A 22,856-nucleotide genomic window follows, 5' to 3' on the forward strand; every position below is an offset into this window, starting at 1 on the left:
TCAAATGATTTCTTTGTCTTATGGAGATCTTAGCCTCACCTGTCACATCTGTTTGTGTTTTCACAAGATTTTGTCTTGTTACAGCTGTTTATTTTGCTTTGAGATACGCTCCCTCTTTTTTACCCTCTTGTCACTATTGTTTAGGCTGCATTTTGCAATTATTTCACAAGTCTTTTATCATTTTAGCGTACATAAAATATACTCCATATTAGATTTGTTTTGTTTTTCTTTCTTATCGCAATGTTCGGTTCTTACATGTGTATGGCAACTTTTGCTAATAATTTGATTAATGTTTATAGCGCGCTTTCTCGCTCTGTAGTAGTGATGCAAAATATCATTAGCCCTCTTCTCGACAAAGACTTCCTTCGTGCAACATTGTGCAACTACACGCATATACTTAATTCGGTTGAACTTTACTTAAGATTTTAGAAATGATCCGAATTGATGATTGCGCAACCAAGTATTGCCAAACACCTTAGGACGTTTCTTCTCACAGAGAAGTCATTAGAATCATCATCACCAAAACCTTTCTCATTTTGCCTCTTTTTAGTTACATTTTGTTTATGTCACTCCACAATAAATGTTCTGTTTCATGTTGGTGTGTGTGTTTTTTTATGGAACAATGTATGATTTGGAAATAATTTCCAATAATCAACACGCTTTTCGCTTTCCTTTTTCCATCTATTTTGCTTGCTTGCCCGCCATTGCTCTATAATCACGTTGACTTTGTTTTTGCTTCATTTCGTCAAAATACTTTCAGTAGCTTTCATCTCACAGTAGTTTTGCTCCACATTTTACTGTCTGCACTACTTGGTTTCGCTTACAAAATCACAACATTTGAAATGGTGGCAGTTTTGAATTGCCATTGCATTTCTTCTTTTGGAATATATGCCATCCCCATCCGTACGGGCTGTACCGTTACTGTTTGTTCATCTGCACCTATCATATTGCACGTGTTCATCGATTTTCGAAATGATTCCACGTGAAGTGAAGGTTTTTTTTTTAAATTTGTACCATTCATCATAAAACCCTTGTCGCTGGTTTTCGTGCTGCCAGAGCTATCAGCTCTAGATTTATTGGCATTTATACACACTCTCAATATTGTTAGTTTCGCTCTTCCCACGCCGACAATCATCTTGGTCATTTTCAATGAACTAGGGCTAGTGGTATATTTTTAATTGTTGCATTGTTATGGTTTGTTTTTGTAGCTTATGGATATTGGAAAATAAAAAATATATCTTATTATTATGCATGTTTTAAGTCAGTTTGTTCACACTTGCAGTACAACGCGCATGTGAATGCGTACAATTATAGCTCCACCACCTACAGCTTACGCTATGTTACACGATATTTTGAACAACTTGCTGGCAGTATCTTGCTTTGCTTCTTGCTTTAAGTAAAAGCTGAAGAATATTACATTTTAACTCCTTTCTCACTTTCATCCTTCATGTTGTGGCAGAGATTCAAAGAATCGATTGGTCGATCCGATCGTTCGGAAGATGTGATCTTCAATGCGCTGTCCTTTACCAATGTAATTGATCTTTTTGATAAAGAACGAATCTTAACTATACCGGCTTCGCTCGTCACACTTAGATGCAAACTTATACTGCTATTGTTAATGCTTTTATTTGAGCATCATCATACGGCAATCAGTTATACGCTCGGATCTTTATGGGATCTAAATCTATACAATAAATGATTTCAATTAACAAGCAACCTTATGAAAAACATCTACAAATTTACTCATTTCCATTGCGTTTGTGTTCATTATAAAGTGTCAGTTATGAATGTTGTTATGCAGTGCATTGTTCTGTTTTTGACTGGGACATGTTCGTACATATGAACATAGTTATTATATATTGTTTAAAAAAACCAACAAACGAAATACAATAATCATTAACGAATTGTTAACGAGGAGTCACTAAACAAATTCGGGAGCCGTTTCTCTCACGCATTCATCATCCTAAGATGGTTATATGTGTAACAACATGTATCACTTACGTATAACAATAAAGTACAATTAAAATTGACTACATACGGGTGCAATAGGCTACCGTACACTAAACGGAGGAAAAAATACTTGATACGATAAAATGCTTGCAATTAAACTAGAATTAAATTAACGAACAAAGCTGTTCGCTACGGGTTATATCGCGTTGGCGCAAAGGTGCAAAATAATACAATTATCAGGACGAGTGCAACTAAACCATACGATTATGTTTGACAAAGATATTCGTTTACTTCAACGACTGGGTATCCAGACAGTCCGATGAACGCGAGAAAACATGATATAAATTTTCAGTCTACTGGTTTACAACCTATAAACAGAATGTAATAAAAATCATATGTAATTGAACATTTTAGGCGGATTTGCCACATTGATGCTTAAACAACTTATGTAATAAAACCAAAGCATAAAAAAACGATTCAAACAGAATGAACGCAAAAGCCACAGTCATTTAGAAAACATGCTTAAAATAGGTGGGACAGATATTATACCATAGCCTGAACTTTTAATTTGTTTCTCCGTCGATCGGTTTTGGTAAATGCTAGAGATGTTTTCCGCTTCATTAGGCAAAATACTGCTAAACGTTATTTTAGCTGAAAAAGTTCCAAAACTTTAGCAGTAAATATGAGTTTTCTTGTCTTTCATACTTTTCGTTCTTCGGTGTAAATACGCATAAAAAACCGTTCAAGACGCTTGATCGTTTATGTTATGTTTACATTTCGTTCGTGTTCAGTCTTGTGGGGTAAATTGCGTAGAACTCTTCTGTTTAATGTTTCGGTTACAGTCATATTTATAATATACGTTGCTTTATATTACTTCCCTTGCATTTCACTGTTTCTCACTAATCCCTATCGCTCCCGATACAAAGTATCAAAAAGGAGGTTTATTAAGTCTACATTACGCATTGTCTATAAGAGTTGACTAAGAAATTTGCTAATAAAACATCAAAACTGCGTTTTGGAGAGGATCAAAACATAGAGAACATTCATGTTCTATCTAATAGAAGAAAAAATTAAAACATCTATATCAAATCAAAAGACGCGTGCCGTGCACGGCGCATCATGCTGTATGCGCTTGCCCTCACCATGGCGGCCATTTACCTTTATAGGCGCATACTACTACTACAATTGTACTATATTTACGATGCATCATCATCTCGCTACTTCTTCCTGCTGCATTTAGATTTGATCCGTATTTGCTATGTTTGAAGACTATAATTTCATTTACAACTAACAAACAAGAACATCGCTTATGGCGAATAGGGAACTAATTATTCGTTTCGTTCCCTTTTTGTTTCGCTTGCTTTACAATTGCGCTCTTATCAATTTTTCGTACTGCATTATCATTCGTCCACTTTCATAAAACAAATTTCTTGTACTTTTCGGTTACTGATTTAAATTCTTTTTAAGCTTCCAGGTTCCAGGAATAGGATCATTTCCGTTTGATGCTTGCGTTGCCTAAATAAAAAACAAACCGATTTTTAGTGTAAAATTTTTCGCTCACTTCAATCGCCTCACTCATAAAAGCAGGAGTCAGGATAATGGAGGAAGCTGTCGCTGTCAGGACTAATAAAAAAAATAAAATCACGTTAGTAACAACTAAATCAAACGAGTTTTGAGGTAGCAGCGTTGCGGTACACATAATCTTATAGTTTAACTTTCACTACACACACGCACACACACACACACTAGTGTTATTTTTATCGTCTCAGCGTTTGCTACTTTTGAGCCTACACGCAGAAACAATATGCTGCTGCACTGAATGTGAAAATATGTTTTGGCAGTCCTGTTTTCAACGTTCAATTTTGCAAAGCGGGTATGCTCATAGGGCCTGATTTGGTGTGGTGCAGCATGGCTATGCTCATAGCATGGGACAAAACATTAGTAAATTTGGATGAACGTTTTTTGTGGACTGCACTGATCACGCGCGTCCGGCGACGTTTCAACCATGACTACGAGTCGTCCATCGGGCAGCAGCGCAACATCGCTGGGACGATCTTTTTCGTCCATACCTATTGCTAGCAACCCATTAGACGAAGGACGTATTTCAACCTGTACCAAAATAAAAAAAAGGTAAAGAAAAACATTACGAACATGCATTTTCGATTATGTGACGCATAACTTACGGCCCACAGAAACTCTAGCTGGGGAGAAAATACCAGAACGCGTTGGTTTTTAGAATCGGCAACAATTACACGCCCATCATCATCGCAACAAATGCCCGATGGTCGACTGAACTCATGAACGGCCGAACCTTCGTGGCCCTTTGCAGCAAGCACCTGAAATAGAGAAACGTATTTGTAGTATGAATTTCCTCCAAAACATTCTTCGTATTCTAGACGATAAAGGTTGAGTGATCGTAAAAAACATACGAACAAACAAACAAGCAATTACCTTGGAAAGAGTTGCATCGATCAACAGAAGCCGATGATTTTCAAAGTCCGATATGATGATATCTCCCTGCGGCGTGAAGCAAGCGCCGCGCGGTGTCGTCAAACCTTTGAGGTAACGACTGTGATTAACCCCGTCGAAGCTGTAGCGCGATATAAAGAGACCGTCCGGGCTAAACAGTTGAATCCGGTGGTTTCGTGAGTCGGTCACCAAAATTTCACCCTTTGTGTTCACTGCTACATCCCAAGGGTATTGAAACTGGCCACATTCCTTGCCGTAGCTGCCGAACTTAAGAAGAAACAGCCCTCCGGCCGAAAACACCTGCACACGATGGTTGTCCTTGTCCACGACAATGATGCGCCCCTGCCCATCCGTGCAGATGCCCGCCGGAAGATCAAACTGCCCGTTGGCGGTACCCTTGGAACCAAACTTTAGTTTGAACGTACCATCGGGGTAGAATATTTGCACGCGGTTATTGCGCCGATCGGCCACCAGTATCTGGCCGTCTTTGTCGACCGTAATACCCCAGGGACGGGAAACCTGACCGTCTTCATGGCCATCGAAGCCGAACGTAAGGCTAGGGCCAACAGCTGGTTTGGCCGCTACATGGTTGTTGCAGCCCGGAATACACTGCCCCAGTATAGGTGCTCCAGGAATTGGGCCGATGCCAAAGGATGTCGGTGATGACCCGAGAACGGATGAACTTCCGCCCGACCCTTTTCCCATCGGATCCCACGACGATGAGCCGATGCGCTGGGCCGGTGTAGTGCTGCGAACGATCGGGCGTCGAGTTAGGATGTTACCAACCGACCCTACGACACCCACTCCACCGACTCCGTTGCTAGGATTTACACCGCCACAGTTTGGACCCGTCGGTCCCTGTAAGCTCGCATTGCCCGAACTGTTCGAGGATACGGAGTTGCTGCGCTGACCGACCAGCATCACATCGCCCTGCATGCGAATTTCCTGCAGCAGCTCAAAGTTCGGTGCCACGAAGGTGATGAACTCCTCCTTCGGCTGCAGGTTCTTGTACATCGCCGCAAACTGTTCCATCTGGCTTTCACCCGTTGTTAGCGTCTTCGCAATCTCCATACTGCCCATCACCGACACAGAATCAAGTGCCTTCGTTAGCATGTCGGAGGTCTGTGAAAGCCCTGCCAGGGCGGCCCGGAGCCCAGCCATCTGGTCGGAAAGCGAGGTTAGCTTCTGCTGGCGAAATTTGTCCACCCGATCCAACAGGGTCCGTTCGCGATCCTCAGCGGCCAGAATGAAGTGACGCATCGCTTTGCGAATGCGGGCCGACGCTTCCATGGCGTCTCTTTCCACGGCCTGCGAGTACGTGACCGCACGATCGATGCTAGCCTTGATGTACTTTGTGCCCAGCTTGCCACTTTCCAGTATGGACATAATTTTCTCCGACGCACCATGCGAAATGTTTGCCACCGGTATGCACGAATGGTCTTTGTGGTCCCACAGCGTACACTCTTGACAGACGACCTTCTTGCAGGACTCGCACAGATATCGCAGCACCTCGCCGTGTACATCGCAGTGCGGTTCGGACAATCCTGCAGCCATGGGTCCGTTTGAAGGCCCGCTTCCATTACCACTGCCATGGCCATTGCCCGGCACCATGCATGGGGCCGATCCGATCGGTGAGATTGTGTTTATCGAAATCACACAGTGATCTTTCGTAAAGGCGTTCTTTCCATGCAGCTGGGTGCAGTCTTCGCACAGCACATCGTTACAGTCCAGGCAGCGGCTGGAGGCGTGCGTATCACACCGGCCACAGATGGCTCCCACGGACGACGGACAGTGGCTGCCGTTGGAGGAGTTCGTCTGGGGCGAAGTACCCGGCGTGAGCTGAGCGTGGCTCGCACACGCGGAGCCTATTACACCGAAGATTTCGTTCGCAGAGGTCACCGCGTGTGCCAGATGACCACCACCGCTCGATCCGTGTGATGAACCGATGATACCGACATTGCCCATGCCAATAGCCCCGCTGCTTCCGCTACTGCTGCTGCCGGTACCGATTGCACCCAAAACGTTGGAAAACAGGATATCCTCCGTAATGCTTATGCTATCCCGATCCAGTGAAGTGTTGTTATTGCTAGAAAATTGAACACAGTACGGGTGACGTCAAACAAACACCAAGCTCAGCAGGGTTTATTGCCAACCGGCAGAGCATGTGCTTACCTTTGTGGAACCATAACCGGTCCCGAGCTCGCTTTATGCGGTGCATCCCAGCACGGTAGGGCGTTAAACAGACTCGAGAAGAAGATATGATCATTGGAGTTGAAGTCACCTGGGCCATCGGGGCCACCACCGTTCGGACCACCGTTGGCCGTCTGTGGTGTTATCTGCATCGAAGAAGCGCCATTGGATAGCAGTGCCATAATCGTGCTTTATGCTGCAGAAATGGAAGTAAAACGAAACCTGTCAATTATTATATTGCACACAGCTTGCAATCGACGACTTTCAAGTTACTGTCAGAGAGACATTTAATTAATTCTGTGTTTAATCCAGTGCCATAAAGAATGTTTTGGTAATCGAGCAGACACTAGCAGCTGAGCTGTTGGTTTTACAATGTTAATTTGTTGGGCCATTTATTACAACGCAACATCAGTTAATATTCCTGTTCTTATAATGGATAAACAGTGAAAAATTATTAGTTAAGCTCGAAGCAACATTATAATGCTGAGACATGCATGAATGATACTAATTATAAATAATAGGTATTATGAGCTGCAACAAAACGACATAAACCAACACAACGTTTGAATGCATTGTGTTGGAGGTGGCAATGATGCATAGGGTTTCCTTCTTCTCTTCCTTTCAGAATGCCGCTTGAGAGGAACAGGAAATCGGTTTACTTTGTGCTGGAAACCGAATCAGAGTGTCATCTTTCACTTTTGTTGTGCAGCTTGTTACGAACGGAAACAGGAAGTATGCACTGGAAAATGGTTTACAAAATGTCACCTTCGTTAACCGGCACACCCGGCACATATACATTTAAAAATGTATTCGAAACGTTCTATTGTGTATGCGGATCTTTATATACATTGAGCCATTGATCTCCTCCCTCCTCCCACATCCGCATCGTTCTATGTTAAACGTTACATTATGAAATTACGATGCAATGTACAAAAATATACTTCACTCGCAGAAAAATATTCTCATCCATTTTGTCATCCCTGTCCGCATTTCGAATGGCAGCACAGTCAAAGAAAACGGACCCGATCCGAAACCAAGAAATTGATTTCACGAGCAAAGAAAGAAGTTTAAGTTTCGGTTCTTTCCTAGAAGGAAAACTAGCCAAAAAGATATCTGCGGGATCAATTAGGGCATTTCATTTACAATGCAACGTTCTTACCGTTTTGGGTCCTGTTTTCGTGGTTGACTTTTCCGGCACGAGGGGTAAAAAAGATGGAAGGCGGGAAGGATTGTTTCCTCTATTCCTTTTCATCGCCTAATATTGTTCTTCTACTCAAATCTATACCCTTGCGAGCAAAATGTGTACAGCCAGCCAGCAGGAATGTATATGCATGTTTAACGCCTTATTTTTTTAGCCGGACTGCACATGCACAGTCGAAACGACCCGCCGGCAGTAGAGTTTTGCCATTCGCAACCCCTCGAGCAACGGGGCATATGGTGAGTGTGTGTGTGTGTGTATGTGTGTTTTATTTTTTGGGACTAGCACAGCAAACGGAAAAAAGGAGAAAAGGGCCACAGCAATTCTAACGATGCATTGAAGGTCCTCTTTCGGTTCTGCATCTTGCATTGCATTTCTCGACTGTTTCCCTATTCGTCGTTTGTATACAATTATATCCTGCTAGGAGAACAAAAAACGGGATCCCATCGTGTAACGAACCCGGGGCCGGGAGAAGTTCAAGAAGTAAGAAAAACTGCATTAACTGTGTGTCGCTCTAGCAGCGTGCGTGGCTGCATTTACTCAATATAAGTAATGTATTTCATTTTCTTCCAAGTTTTATTTGATCCCTGAGATTTAGGTCCCTGGAATGGTTGAGGCACCCCAGCGAGGCTGACCGAACCAACTTCTGTATCCTGATTGAAAGGTGGGGTATTTTCCTACATTTTCGGTACAGACTCAGGCAACTACAGAGAACAGGGGCGGTAAACTTCTTTGTCCTCTCTAGAGGCAGAGGGTATGCCAATATCGTTCCGCTTGAGCATAAGTCAGGACAAACACAAATTCATTAAAATGCTTTGCTTCGTTGCGTACTATTTCTCGCAATAGAGAGAAAGAACAATCAAGTATGAGTTCTCTATAAATGCCCTTTACATCCGCTGACCTTCGAATACTGTAAGTCCTACGATTCCCAAAAACGTTGTTATTGATTCCTTTTGTTCCTGTACTTTTCGATGTCAGCATGCAACATTTTGTATCAACATTGTCGGGATATCACTCATTCACTAGTTTGGCAAAACGTATGGTAGATTGTTTGATGCACAAATTTAATACATCGAATAATAGTACATCTCTATTCTGATAATTCTACTCTACAAGCTCTTTGCTGTTAAATACATTAATCGTGTAGTAATATTAAAACATGTGTATCTATGTATAGCGCTATGTGTATGATATCGCTATGTAGTTAATACGCACAAGGACTAAGCAGATTCTTGTTTAACCATGCATCGAAGTCTTTCCTTGCGAGCACGATAGATATGGCGCAAGACCAAGGCAAGATTGAACATCATCGCTTGACGAATGCATTTTCTACCAGACGTAGCATTCCTTTATAACGTTTAATTTGGTACTGGTAACGTTTTATCTGTTATTTTCCCATTTTTGAAATCTCTTTTGTTGTAGTTTTTTTTACTTTTGAACCACCCAAAAAGCTCTTAAGCGCAGGAAACCATATCGAATGAATATCGTTAAATAGTGCCCGACCCTGTATAGGGTCCTTGGGATGGGCTGTGGAGCATGGCATGAATTTTGGGTATAGATTTCATTTCATCAGCCCGCATCATTACATGTGCTGTTGTTTTTTGTTTTTCCCTTTTGCTGTTATTTCTATCCGCTTATCGAGTTTCGTTTTATGGTATGTTGCACTGCTTGGAGATGATTTACCGTGTCAGTGATGTGCGTTTGTGTCTGTGTATGATTTGTTCACGTGTGGGCTTGAAGCTTTGGTTCGATACTGGACCCAATAACAATCTACCTGCATACTGTTCTTACTCATTGTTCTTGTATATTTAAACACAAACGTTTCTTTGTTAATATCTGTATTGTAAACAACAGATATGGGTTTGTACATCTCTAACATATATCTTTGAGCAATACAGCCTGCCTAGCCATTCATTCTGAGTGTAAAAAAATCATGTATGTGTAGAATATTTCATGGAATATGAATAAATCGTACAAAAAACAGGCCCGTTGATCTTAATAAATGTCACGTTAGGACGAGAAAACAAGCATGCCGATGAGGAAGAAACTCTCTCTCTTCATCTCCCCCCTATCAAGTAAATGCCGTTATAAATTTATGAAAATTGACCTTGGCCTGACCGATGGTCAATGCAGCATAGCTTCAGCGTGCGCCAACGGTGCAACGAATATCCGAACAACTTGAGATCGCTTTTACGCCCAGAGACATTCTTCTTCACATGTATATACTTGGCTTGATCATCTTTATGGATTTAAAAATAATCGTGCGCTCCAAATGTTGGAGAATATTATCATTAAAGCATACTAAAGGATAGTAAGAAGTCGCATTAAATTGATGATCCTATATTGAACCCTATTTAAACATCCTGCTCCCATCCATAGGTATGAGGCCATGGTCAAAGGGCAAATAAGGCAAATGCTCATTAATCAGTGAAAGTTGATCGATACAACTGAAATGATATCCGCCGGTACAGGTGGTTTCTTATGCGAAAATAATTCCGATCCATATGAACTGCGCATATAACGAGAAAATAGTACGAAAAAGTATTGCCGGAGAAAGTTTCAAGCAGTTCTCCAGCCATCGAGCAAACCTTTCGTCTCGCACTGTTTTGCCATTTGCCAGGAGAAACGTCCTGCCAGAGTTGTAAGCAGGCTCCTTTCCCTTCACAATTTATAAACGACCCATCTAGCAATAAGACCCGGAGTTCCGCCGAATGCCATCATTCATCCTTTGGAATCCCAGGCAGGGGCTGTCGATGACGCCCTTTGTAGCAGACGGGCCTCGTACAAAAAGAGAAAGACGAAAAAAACGATACAGAGGCATCATCATCGTCCCAAGGACACCTTGTGATGAAAACCGGAACGGTACCGAAAGCGCACTACATCTACCTACCGAAACGTACGTACATGCACCCTCTTGTAGCAGGCTCGAAAAAAGGTTTCATTTCGCTGGGAATATATAAAAGGAAGGAACTGGAAAAGAAACGGAAAAACAGGTCCACGCCACTACGATAGGTCTTTCGGTTGTTGTTGCTTCTGCTGCTGCTCCAAAACATCCCGTCCCGGGAGATGATCCCATCAGGCAACAGGCAGGAATGCAACAAAACCGAGGAGGTAAGAAACTCACCGCCAATGCCCAATGAAGAAATTGCCATGACCACAGAGAGTGCCGTTCAAAAAACAGGAAAATGGCTTCAAGCAAAACAGCTCGAGAAAGGGTGTGAAGAAGGAGAGGAAGGATGCCGGGAACGAAGAGGGAAATGCCGAATAAACATATAGGAAATTGTGGATAGAAATTGACAACACATAGCGGCGCAAACTTGCATGTATCGCATGGCTGCAGCGAAAGGCGGAATGTGTATGGCCATCGAAAATGTTGAGGTAGGTCCACAAACGAGAAGAGAGCATAACAAAACGGCTGCAATCCGAGAACGCTGAGACGTCCGTCACCCACATTGCAACTTTATGCTGCTGGAACGGCTCAACAAAACAAGGGAGATAGCGAGAGAGAGAGAGAGAGAGAGAGAGAGAGAGAGAGAGAGAGAGAGAGAGAGAGGGAGAGAGAGAGAGGGAGAAAACTCAAACCAGCGTAAAATGAAGTTGGAGAGCGAAAATATCGCGCGGCAAACGCGTGGAATGGGAATTGCGATCCGCTCAGTGACCTCTTGTGCGGGGACTGATCGAAAGCTGTGTACTCGCTTTTTTTTCCTTCTTTTTGCTCATTCAAAACACCCCGCAAACGTATGAAAAGGGCGCGAAAAGGGAAACGAAACGTATATTTATTTATTTTTTCCTCCATTCCATTCCTGCGGGGAGCACATGGCGACAATTATTATGGCTTGCAGCTGCTCCCTTCTGGCTTCCAGATAATGTTTAGGCGAGCGCACATGTACAGATGGTCGTTGTTACTTCATTTGTCATAGAATATGAGAGCAACTTCTTGCTGGCAGCATGTTTGGCCTCATTTGAACGATAATTCTTTAACATTATAAATTCCATTATTAAGCGTGAATTAGTTTTAGTTTTGCTGTTTACGTACATATGATCAGCCGTCGGCATTCAAGATCGTCAAGAATTCAGGATCTTGCCCGTTCTGTCGTAAGAAATTTTGTAGTAACTAATCAGAATAACTTAATCGGCTGTTATAAACAACTATCGACTGGGTATTCGAATAAAATGTTATTGACCGCAAGTTGTGGCTCAATTTGCCTGTCCTTATTTACTCTCATTCTCTGTTCCCTTTTGTCCCGAAATTGACCAAACATCTGCTGTTGTTTGGAATTGTCGATAATCTTAAGATGCATCAACACGAAACACCTCCCCAGCGTCAACTCCACCGTGCCTTCCCTTTTCCAACTGTCTGCCAATTTTTTGAACTGCTTAAAACAACCTGCTCGGTTGGTCTGCTTGCGGTGCAGCTGCAACTCCAGACGATGCAGATGTTGCAGCTGGGGGTGCATCCATAATTCCTGTCCCTTTCATTCTGGTCCTCCAATGGGCGCACACATACTCGCAAACAAAATGGAGCAACTGCCAACATAATCATCTGGGGTACAGCTATTGTCCGCTGCTGGAGTTCATGGCGATTTGTTATGCACCCTCTAACCAGAAGCCGACAACAACTGTACGCGGTTTTGTTTGAAGCGTACGCGGTGGCGTTTCTTCCGCTCGATTACCCTTTTCTCGTGCATGTTGTCCGTGGGTCGGGAAAACATTCACTGCCCTCTGCACGATGCACCCTAACGAAATCGTTTACCATCTTGGACCTTTAGGAAAGAAAGTATTGCAATGCAGTATTTGCGCAAGTGGATTGCAAAACCGCACTAGCGTCTGCCAACATCGGTACAATAATGAACAGTGTAGATGAAGGGAATAAATTGGCACATTTAATAAGAGATAGCAGGTTGGTTATTGATGGAAGGTTTGTGTAAACAAAAACGGCCGTTGTTACTTGATAAGGATATGTACATTTTCTAAAATCAAAAAAAACCCAAACCATTTACAAGTACAGCAGTAGTAGTCAAACGAACACAAGAGAAACGTAATCATTTAAAGTGGACCTGAGGAGTGGATCCAAACTATTCACCTATCCGATCCAAACCGAACATCCACAGCGCGTATCTCAACGCGTGTACAGGGAAGCCAAAAGGAAAACAAAGCAAAAGGGGAAACAAATTTATGTATGACGCTTCAACATTAAAAGAAGCACCATCTGCTGCTGCTGCTGCTGTTGCTGCTGTCGTCGGATAAATGTGTGCCCGGTCGTCGTTCCGTTCCACGTTATTTCTATTCCATCTTCTTTCCCTTTGAAAAAGTCTTTTTGAAACAGAAGAGCGAAAAAGAATAACGATATTACCATCCCCCGTTTGTACCATTTGGGCATAGCATAAATAAGTTGGTAATCAGACATGTGTGTGTGTGTGTGTGTGTTTGAGTTAGTCTTTTGTGAACCATGGGCAGGAATATTACCCAAATGGGGTCTGACTTAGCAGGTAAATTGTACTGCGGCAGTCGCAAGGACTTTACACGCAACTTACATGCATACACAAGCCAGCTAAAATATATTCCAGTTTTTTAAGATATCTTACACCATTCAGCATAAACTGAAATGCAATGTTGGCTCACAAACTACTAGAACTTGAACTGTACTTGTAGTAATCTTTCAAAAATGTAAACCATTCTTTCCTCTTCGACTATGCAATGTTTAGGGAAACATACACACACACACATACACATACAACACATGTCGTAATTGTTTATCGGGCCATAATTTTTGGAACATTATTGTTTACTATTTTAGTTCCGCTGTGCGTGCGCCACAGATACCACAGATACACCACTGACACGCATACACTCACACACTCTCACTCACACACACACACACACACACACACACACACACAAAATTAAATTCGAACTGTGTGATTGTGCATGCAGAGCATGGCCGTCAGATAAGCGTTCTATGTTGCAAAGGGGGTGTTGTTGTTGTATATATTTCGGTTGTTTTTGTTGATACCGCACACACACCCGCCTTAGAGGTCCGCCGAGCGCACTGTTGTTATTGTGTCAGTGCGCAGGCGCGGACGGGGACAAAGTATTTTTCCTCCCCCTTTTTCAAAGCGTGCATCAAACACAGGGCGCGTCAAATCTAACCGGCAAAATGTGGGACGTTCACCTTGCCGAAAATAGCCCAAAAAATCAAACGTCGCTGGCAGAAAGTTTGTTGAACTTTCTGCTAAGGATTGAAGGATACATTGACCCCCGGGAATAGAACGGATCGGATCGATCCGGAGGGGGGGGGGGGGGGTGAAGATGGCAGTAGGCAATCGCGTTCCATCCCTCCCACAGCGAAAATCACCCTAAAAAGGACATTTTGCTCATGCTTGCTCATAGTGTTTTTGGGGAAGATGAGAACGCAATGCACTTGGGAGAAAGCGAGAGAAAAGAATGGCATGTTAGGGAGATGGGCTGTGTTTGTTTCATGTTGGTAGTCGATGTTCTGCGCCCATCCTATGGTGCTTGGCTGAAACCAACACTAGTGAACTACATTCGTTGTGAGAGCGATTTGAGCAGCCGAAGAGCAGGAGGAGGAGCAGAAAATGGGAAAAGCAGGAAACCCACCATCGTTCCTGCAGAAATTTCAATAACAACAGAAGCCAGAAACGTCTTCCGGGCAATCGGGTCCTTAATGTTGACGCGCAAAAGAACGATGGCTCTTCCCGCTTTACCCTGGAGGAATTGAACTTACGTGGAAGTGGAAGGTAAGAATATCGAATGGCGTACGAGCTGCTGCGTACACAAGGAAATGGGGTTGCTTCGGAAACTTGCGTCAAGGGTAGGTCCATCCACGTTCGCTGGCACACGGGTTCGTCGTTTCTTAAGATGGTTAGCAAGGATTCCCCTTCCCCAATGTTAGCGCGCGTAGAAAGCGGAAAGGCACCACCAACACCATCAGCGGGAAACGGTTGATTTGTTTGCGTTCGGGACGTTCCGCGTATCCTTTTAGGCTGGAGGAGCGTGAGGGGAAGGGAATTCTGTACGAAACGGTCATTTGTAGGGATGCGCGTGGAAGAAGCAAGAATTTGTCGGGTCAATGAACTTTTACGACGCACTCTGCAAACCCGCGGAGTGGGAAAGAGATCGAGAGGGGAAAAGGCATGTGGTGTACTTGTAGCGGAAAGCAGCCATTGAAGGATGGCTTTCTCTGTTTAGCGAGAAATGACGTCTTCATTCTTCACATAATTATTCTCATTTCGGTTGGTAAGAAATGTTTTGGGTCAGGATTAATTTTGTGAAATTTGGTTTTAGAAAAATTATATCTCTAGCGTTGTTATCCATTGATAATACTGTATTGCGATATTTTTTCATTGGGTTAGAATCATTCAGAACGAGTTTATTACTGTTAGAATACATGAAAAAATGAGCCTTTTTAATCTATTTAGCGGAACTTTTTTCTCAAAACTTTTCAATCATCATGTTGAAGTTCCAAAACGAAATACATGTTTGTTTTACTCTGGCCGTTATAACAAAACCCGCCCTTAGGGCGCATCCAGCAGCCATTTCTAATGAAGTTCTTCCTAGGCCTTCATTCATGCTTCGGTTAAGTATCAAATTTGGCAAGTTTTAGGTGTCATAGCTGTATAGAAAGGATCCAACAGGGAGGTATATCCAAGTAATATTTTTAAACATGTATTTTTCGTACAATTTATTGAGACAAAACAGGAATGGACATCTAGTATAAAGATCAATACCTATTCAAAAAATACAATAAACCCCATTTCTTCCATTCCAAGCTGTACATAAATCTCAATGTAAATAAAACATTCTAAAATTTAATAAATTCAATTCAATACGAAAACAATAATTTCTCCGGACCTTGTGAACTGACCTAATTTTTGTATTATGAACTGACATATTAAATAATTTTTATTCTGATGATTTACTAATCGTTGACAACAGTTTTTACCAAAATTGAAAAAAATTGTTTCTGATGTAGGGGAAGGTAGGTAAAGACAAACACTGCGGGTAAGATGGACACTTCTCATAAATGCATCAAAATGGTAATTTTAGAAAAAATCAACAATGCAACATCCTAACTTAAAGTTTAACAACACATTTGAGAACATTGTTGGCATAATATATGTAAAATTGGTTAAATCCACGAATAAATAAAATTTTCAATCATGTGCACCCTTGTGGATCTAATTTGACAACTACGGATCTTAAGCTCTACAACTTGTATTGTTTATATTTCCGGAAGTTTTATTTAATGAATGAGTTGTCGTGATCATTAATGAAAAAACTGGCGAAAGAAAGAGAATTAAACAATACAAAATATTGTTTTCTGGGGGTTTAAAGATCCTGACACCCAAGCGGGAAAGGCGGACACTTTGTTGTAGGGAAAGATGGACACCGATTTTTTTTTATTTATTTTACTTCTTATATCAATTGGTGATGAATAGATTTCTTCAAATACCTTAAATAAGGGCTACTATATATATAAGCTATAAACCAATCAGCAACTAGAGAAAGTATTGAAATAAGCGAGAAACGGCACACCAGTCAAAATGGCAGCTTTTCGTTATGCTATTACTTGCTCGATGCTGATGAGGCGCTTCACGAGATCCAATATCTTGTCACGACTTCGATAACTTTAAGCAATAAAAATATGAGGCATTGATACGGCATCATTCAGGAATAGATGAGAAATTCTATGGGGTTACAAATATCAAATGTTAAATTTAGATATGGTGGAAAATGGCTTAAACTATTAACAAGCCCTCAAAAAATACTGGGGTCGTGGACTTTTTGCGGAGTATTTTCCTAAACGGAAGTTCTAGACTGTTGTTCTGTAAGCTGGAGCAACGTCAGCTGTAAATGCGCGATATTTCAATAATGCTTTAGATGCTGCATTCCACGATATATTAGAAGCGGTGCTTACAATTCCTAAAACCACGGCTGAATGAATTGTCGTTGCAATAGGCCAAGAATTGGTTTATAAACGTACCAGGACGTGGAAAGCGATAGAATTTGTTAAAATACTGTAAAACTCTTCACTTTCCAACGTTTTCGACTGGTGTCCATCTTACCCTTAATGGTGTCCACCTTTCCCATATCAGGTGTCAGTCTTACCCGAACATTTCAAAACCGCACAAAAAAAATCATGTTTTTCATTCATGAAAAAACGCAAAAATCGATGGAAACTTAAAAGTTTCAATACATTTTCTGATAAAACATGAGTGTAAGATAATGTATGTAAATTTTCATGGTCGTTGCACTTATATATCCCTAGATTTTTACCATTTCCCTTAACGTGTCCGTCTTTACATACCTTCCCCTAATACATTTCTTGCAAATATGTTTAAAACGTTCGTTATTTGATAATGTTTGCACTTTGCTTTTAAGAATCGGTTTGCGAATGTTTCATGCTGCCGTAGTAAATACTTATTTAAAAGCCTTTTAAAATATGTGACAGTAATTGATTTATAACAGATTATTTATCTCATTATGGGAGTAGAAACTTTTATAGAAACTGAAAGAAAAAATCTGTCATAATTCAACTTCTTTAATGTTTGGAGTTTTCCAAATAATCGGGGTAATTTTATTGGGAACCATAACAAAAATAACAAATCCATGTACTGCTGTGTTGCAAAAAATACAATTCATTCACAAGCAGTGTACCATTTTCAGAATAATCAACGCTAGTATATTTTGAACAGCCATTTATCATTACGATAAGTAAGTAAGTAAGGGAAAGTCTTCCCTTCTTTGCTTTCGAGACAAATTTCCATCCAGAAAGAGAAACACTTTTCTATATTCACCGTTCGCTTCGTGGGAGGAAATGCGTCGTGAGTAAATGGATGTAGGGTGAACAGAACGCCATTCCGCGGACGTGCAATGGTTTCCCCAGCCCTCCCGTAGCTAAATCCTTCGTTACTCTTCACGGTTGTGTTTTGTATGCCTGTATGTATGTGTGTTTGTCACTGTTTACAATCACTACTCCCTCTCGCCTTGTGCGGGGGCACTGTCGCTTTCCCACAACTTTCACTCTCTGGTCGCAAAACGCACCAAAGTTTTATCAAATCAAGGGAGTGGTGGTGTACTACCGTACACACGCACACATCCACACAGCGGCGCCAAAGCAGTACAGTTAAATGGAAAGGAAGAGAAAAGCTTCGCCGGTCGTTTACTCGTTTACTTAATACCAATGGACTAGCTCGTATCGGTTTGTAGCCTTAGGATTTTAAAGACTTGTTTTAATTATTTTTCCACATACTTTGACCGAACTGATTGCAATCAATTCGGGTAAGATGCCAAGAATGTCAGCATATACCTTTGCTTAATCGAGCGAACTTACCTTCTGTTTCGACAGTTTGCCTCTTTTGATGCTTTCGTCCAATAATGTCGGTGCCGTTACGGTTACGCTGCCAGCTTGACGCACAGTGGAAAAGCGAACGCGCACAAATCTATGCCACCACCGGCGGCGGTACACGCATACACCACGCACAGAGCGAAACACACCGCCAAGATGATGCACTACAATTAAATAAATACACACATGGACACAGACACATACAAGCACACCAACACGCACACGCACGCTCGCCCAGCCGCCTAATCCACTGACACTTTTCACGCGCACGTTTTGGTACCGTGTGCGCGTCCGTCGCCGCCGTCGTCGTCGTTTATCCGGTTGCGCGCTTCCCTGTTTTTATCACATTCCACAGACAGAGGACGTTGCTGTTTGCGGCATTTATTCCATTCTTTGCTCCTTCCTGTACATCGGGAAACAAATGATTGAATCGTTGGGATGAGTGTACTATAGAAAGAAAAAAAACAAACACACACATACACGCGCCCGCACATGCACCCATGGAGTGGGAATTGTTCGGGTTGGAGCAAAAGTATGGCGAACGTGCGTGTAGGAGGGAACGATCGTTGGGATGCTGGCTTACTGCCGCTTACTGCGAGCAAAAGTAATGGCGGCGGGTGAAGCCCGTACACTCGTGTTCCACCCCGTCCGCCGTGCCCTGGTGCTGCACTTTCACTTTTCCCTCGCTAGTGAATCTCATGCACTCCCCCCCCCCTCCCCCTTAACTCGACCGAAACGCCCCACTCTCCCTGTCCGTGAATCGCGCACACGCACACAGACTGACGCGTCCAAGGAAGAAGTGAACGAAACAGAAGAGACAAAAACAGTGCATACGCACAAACTTCCCTTGCACCTCGGCATGCTATGTGTGTGTGTGTGTGTGTGTGTGTGTGTGTGTGTGTGTGTGTGTGTGTGTGTGTGTGTGTGTGTGTGTGTGTGTGTGTGTGTGTGTGTGTGTGTGTGTGTGTGTGTGTGTGTGTGTGTGTGTGTGTGTGTGGTACGGCGGGGCGACTTACTCATGCGTCGCGCGCACTTGCTCCTTTTTCGTTTTTCTCTTCTCCCTACACGGGAGAGCTTCCTCTAATTCGTTATCGCGCACCCCGTGGCCGATTTTTTACACGGCTCACAAGGGTTTTGCTTTCTCTCGTCTTATCACGCACGCCCGCTTTGGATTTCATTCTCGTCCCCTCCTATCCCTCCTTGACCTACCCGTGCGCGCGTGTGTGTGTGTGTCTCTTCTTTCTTTACAGTCTTCTCGGCCAGTGACGCAGTAAAGCATCGAAACCGAAAACGACACGGCATATTTACCTAGCAAATACGGGAAAAGGTAACAGATATAATGGGGTGGGGATGAGGTCGGGGGCATAAACGAGGAGAACTACGACAAAATGGGAACAAACTGATTTTACATCGCCTGATCGCAACGTCCGTCACCGTTTTTCACCCTCCGACTCCCATAAAGAGATAGAGTTATTCGGGTACGGGGGTTTTCCGTTCCGTTCGAACCAGGAAAGATATCGGAAAGATGTGTGCATGATGGATTTAGAGAACCAAACGAGGCCTTAGCCTTAGCCACCCGTCTTAGCAGCCGCTGATGAATTCCGCAGCTCTCCCATTTGATCGTGTGTGGTGATTTTGCCGTTTCAAAATGGTCGTCGAACGTAGAGAACACCATCGTTCGTATCCAGCGCGTGCGATGGGGCTCGGTTGTAATGGATGACGAAATAGATTTCCTCCGCGTCTGCACACAGGCTCAGTATTGCCAGTGAGATAAAATGGTTCAACAAAACAAAACGAAAACTAAAAAACGGCGGAATCCCAATCGCGTACCATAGTTCACGAGCATTCGTTCTCCCTCTCACTCTCTCTCTCTCTCTCTCTTTTTCTCTCTCTCTTTCTCTTTCTCTTTCTCTTTCTCTTTCTTTATCTCTCTCTCTCTCCATGCATGCTATCCGACATGGCCCAGTTGGTACGATGCATCCCGAAATGCATCCGGCGCACAAAGCCACACAATGCAACGCTGAGAGAGGGATTTAATGGTGGTACGTGTGCACTGCGTTGTGGTGGGGTGGTGCCCGGCACTGGTTACGGGACGTGCTGAAAACGCAAACAGCACACACCACCGACACCATCACCACCACCACCAGTGGCCGTTTCCTTCACATATAGCCCCCGGAAAGTGTCGGATAATTGCCCCTTTCCGCTGCGCCTTACTGCGATGATGATGCGTACCTACGTTGGATGGGGCCGCCATCCCGCCGCCGCGTTCGAGCGTTAAGCCTTTGCCCCCTCCTCTCCCCCCTTTCTCTGTCTGTGCATCGCACTCTATTTTCACTATCTATATACTCCAACCAGTCTGTGCCGTCCTCATTCATGTGGTTTCCTGGCTTCACTGCCACTGGTGGCGCGCCGCTCGGTGTTGTAAATGAAACTTTCGCAGAAGGGTGAGAGGAAAAACGCACCAAAACTACCACACTATTTCAGTTTCTATAGATAAAAGTCCGTACACCAAAAAACACAAACACGCGCACACATTGCACACGCTTGCAGTGCGCCGCAGAGAGTACGCGGGGAACAAGGCGAATCCCTTCCACCTCTCCACAGACATGATGGACTCTCCCATTCGGCGCAAGCAATGCAAGCGATCCGTTCAGTAAAAGCCGTAGTGAAATTTACCAATTTCTTGCCGCTTATCGCTGCTCGCACTGATACGAATTGCACAAAGAAAACACACGACACATAACGATACACCACAGTTAAAACGTTTTCCCGGATTTCATTGATGTTTCGCAGTTCTTTTCTTTTGCGTCTCGCACTCCCCACGGTGGGGCAGTCTTTTCGTTTCCCTGACTTTACGACAGCAAACCACACCACCGGTCGGGTTCTCGGTGGCACTCCCTTGCGCAGCGGTTGAACACGAATGAATGAAGGAAAACAATTCTCGACCAACGTCAAAAGCGGCGCCTCGCTTCGCCCTACTTCCCAGAAAACAACCCGGTGTACGCGAACGGCACGGATAATGCGGACGCATCGTTTGACAAAAACGCTTAAATTTTGTTTCGATTTGCGGTGAGCTAAATTATCGATAAAATATGGTACAATTGCAGCAAAATCATTCATCAGCATATCGATTTTGAGAATAATGATGAAAGCGAATGGTGTGCAATCAATTTCAGGGAATTTTCTGTTTGCACAAAAATCCGAACCACGCTGTGCTGGTTTGTACTTAAGCAAGAAAGAAAAAAACATGATTTTATTGACATTGTGATTGAAAACAGTTTTTCGAGCAAATTGTTATTTTATTTTTCTATTATTCGATTTTTGCATACATTTTCAAATTGATTCCTACAACCACAAGCTATGGCGGTTGGCTCACTGTTGGGAAAGCGTTGGCTTTCGAAATAATTCGAACATGCAGGTTTGAAATACAATTTATGAATCGTTAAATGTCTGTTGCTGTACAAAATGGGAAAACATGGTTTGTTAATTACACAACCAATTGCAATAAATAATGTGTTTTATATTGATGAATATATAAGAACTAAATTGATCAGTAGTTTTGATAAAATTTAAATTTAAATTGCTGTTCTTGTAATCGATCAGTCGTTTTCGTCATCCTCATAATCGCTCTTCATGATCAATCAATAACGTTTCCTTTGCCGTCATTGTGGAAATGAAACAGCCGTATCAATAGCGCAAATTATTATATATAACACGATCAGGAATCGATGTCAAAGCCATAACGATTCTACGATTACATGGTTTTTATTTTTACATGGATTACAGGGGTTCTCATGGTTTTGAGACTCTTTTTAATGAAAAATAGTTTTACATGAAGGGGGTTGGAATCTATAGCACCCTTTTTGAATAAGTTCCTTGAAAATTCCTATCAGATTTATCCAAAATGAGTGCTATAGCGTCCAATTGCCGGCACCTACAGTTCATTTCCTATTAGAAAGAGTCAATAACGTGTGAACTAGTGTTGGGTTTCATGAATCTTTCGCCGAGATTCATTAATATTCCCTAAAGATTCATGTATCTCCTAAGAAATCTGTAAAGATTCATGAATCTCCAAGGATTCTCTATAAGATTGGTGAATCCATTAAGATTCTTAAATCTTCAGGGATTCATGAACCTTCAGAGACGTATGGTTTTAAAACTATTGAATTTGCACGTTCCCATGATACATTGGTTAACTCGCACGACTTAGCAACATCTTAACTACTTAACACTTAACACTTAACAACACGAGACTCAACAACTTCGTCATATGGACCGTCTTCCCGTAGCAAAACATACTATCCGGATCAAGGCAGAAGGTTCTGGCTCGGCTTATAGTGTGTATCGTCGCGTGATTAAAAAGTTAAATAAAGGTTTGCATCGTATTACACTTTAAATCTCTTGAAATTCATGAATGTAGAGAGATTTGTGAATCTTTCGAGATCTATGAATATTTTGAGATTCATGATTTTTTGAAATTCATTAATCTTTAAGGCTAGAAATAGACGAACCGAGATCGTCGTGGTACCGCAAAATTTGCGCCTTGTTTATAACAGTTGTAGAACAGTTGAGCTGTCAAATCTTCCGCGCCTGCTGTTTCGCAGATATACCCAACTTCGGTATTGTTGAGATTTTCGCGGTAGCGCGAACCGATTATTTTTACTTTTTCTGGTGGATTTG

General features: G+C 42.6%; 1 protein-coding gene across 1 annotated transcript; it reads right to left on the reverse strand.

Annotated features, from left to right (window-relative positions):
* Window positions 1–1,002: 1,002 nt before the first annotated feature.
* LOC121594703 (protein wech-like) lies at window positions 1,003–21,084 on the reverse strand. The gene is made up of 6 exons (XM_041918309.1): window positions 20,853–21,084; window positions 18,162–18,579; window positions 6,592–6,805; window positions 4,402–6,505; window positions 4,134–4,286; window positions 1,003–4,059 (listed from the first exon to the last, which is right to left on the reverse strand). Exons 3-6 carry the CDS (start codon window positions 6,789–6,791, stop codon window positions 3,889–3,891), a joined length of 2,628 nt encoding a protein of 875 aa, XP_041774243.1. The 5' UTR covers window positions 6,792–6,805; window positions 18,162–18,579; window positions 20,853–21,084; the 3' UTR covers window positions 1,003–3,888.
* Window positions 21,085–22,856: the final 1,772 nt, after the last annotated feature.

Source organism: Anopheles merus, chromosome 2L (genome assembly GCF_017562075.2).
Source record: "Anopheles merus strain MAF chromosome 2L, AmerM5.1, whole genome shotgun sequence".
Classification (NCBI taxonomy): Eukaryota; Metazoa; Arthropoda; class Insecta; order Diptera; family Culicidae; genus Anopheles; species Anopheles merus.

Bases quoted from the DNA above. Each gene is read 5' to 3' on its own strand.
- LOC121594703 (XM_041918309.1), bottom strand. From the start codon at position 6,791: ATGGCACTGCTATCCAATGGCGCTTCTTCGATGCAGATAACACCACAG. The intron at 6,506-6,591 runs GTAAGCACATGC...TCAATTTTCTAG, and splicing joins CCGGTTATGGTTCCACAAAG to CAATAACAACACTTCACTGG. The intron at 4,287-4,401 runs GTAATTGCTTGT...TCTCTATTTCAG, and splicing joins TCGATGCAACTCTTTCCAAG to GTGCTTGCTGCAAAGGGCCA.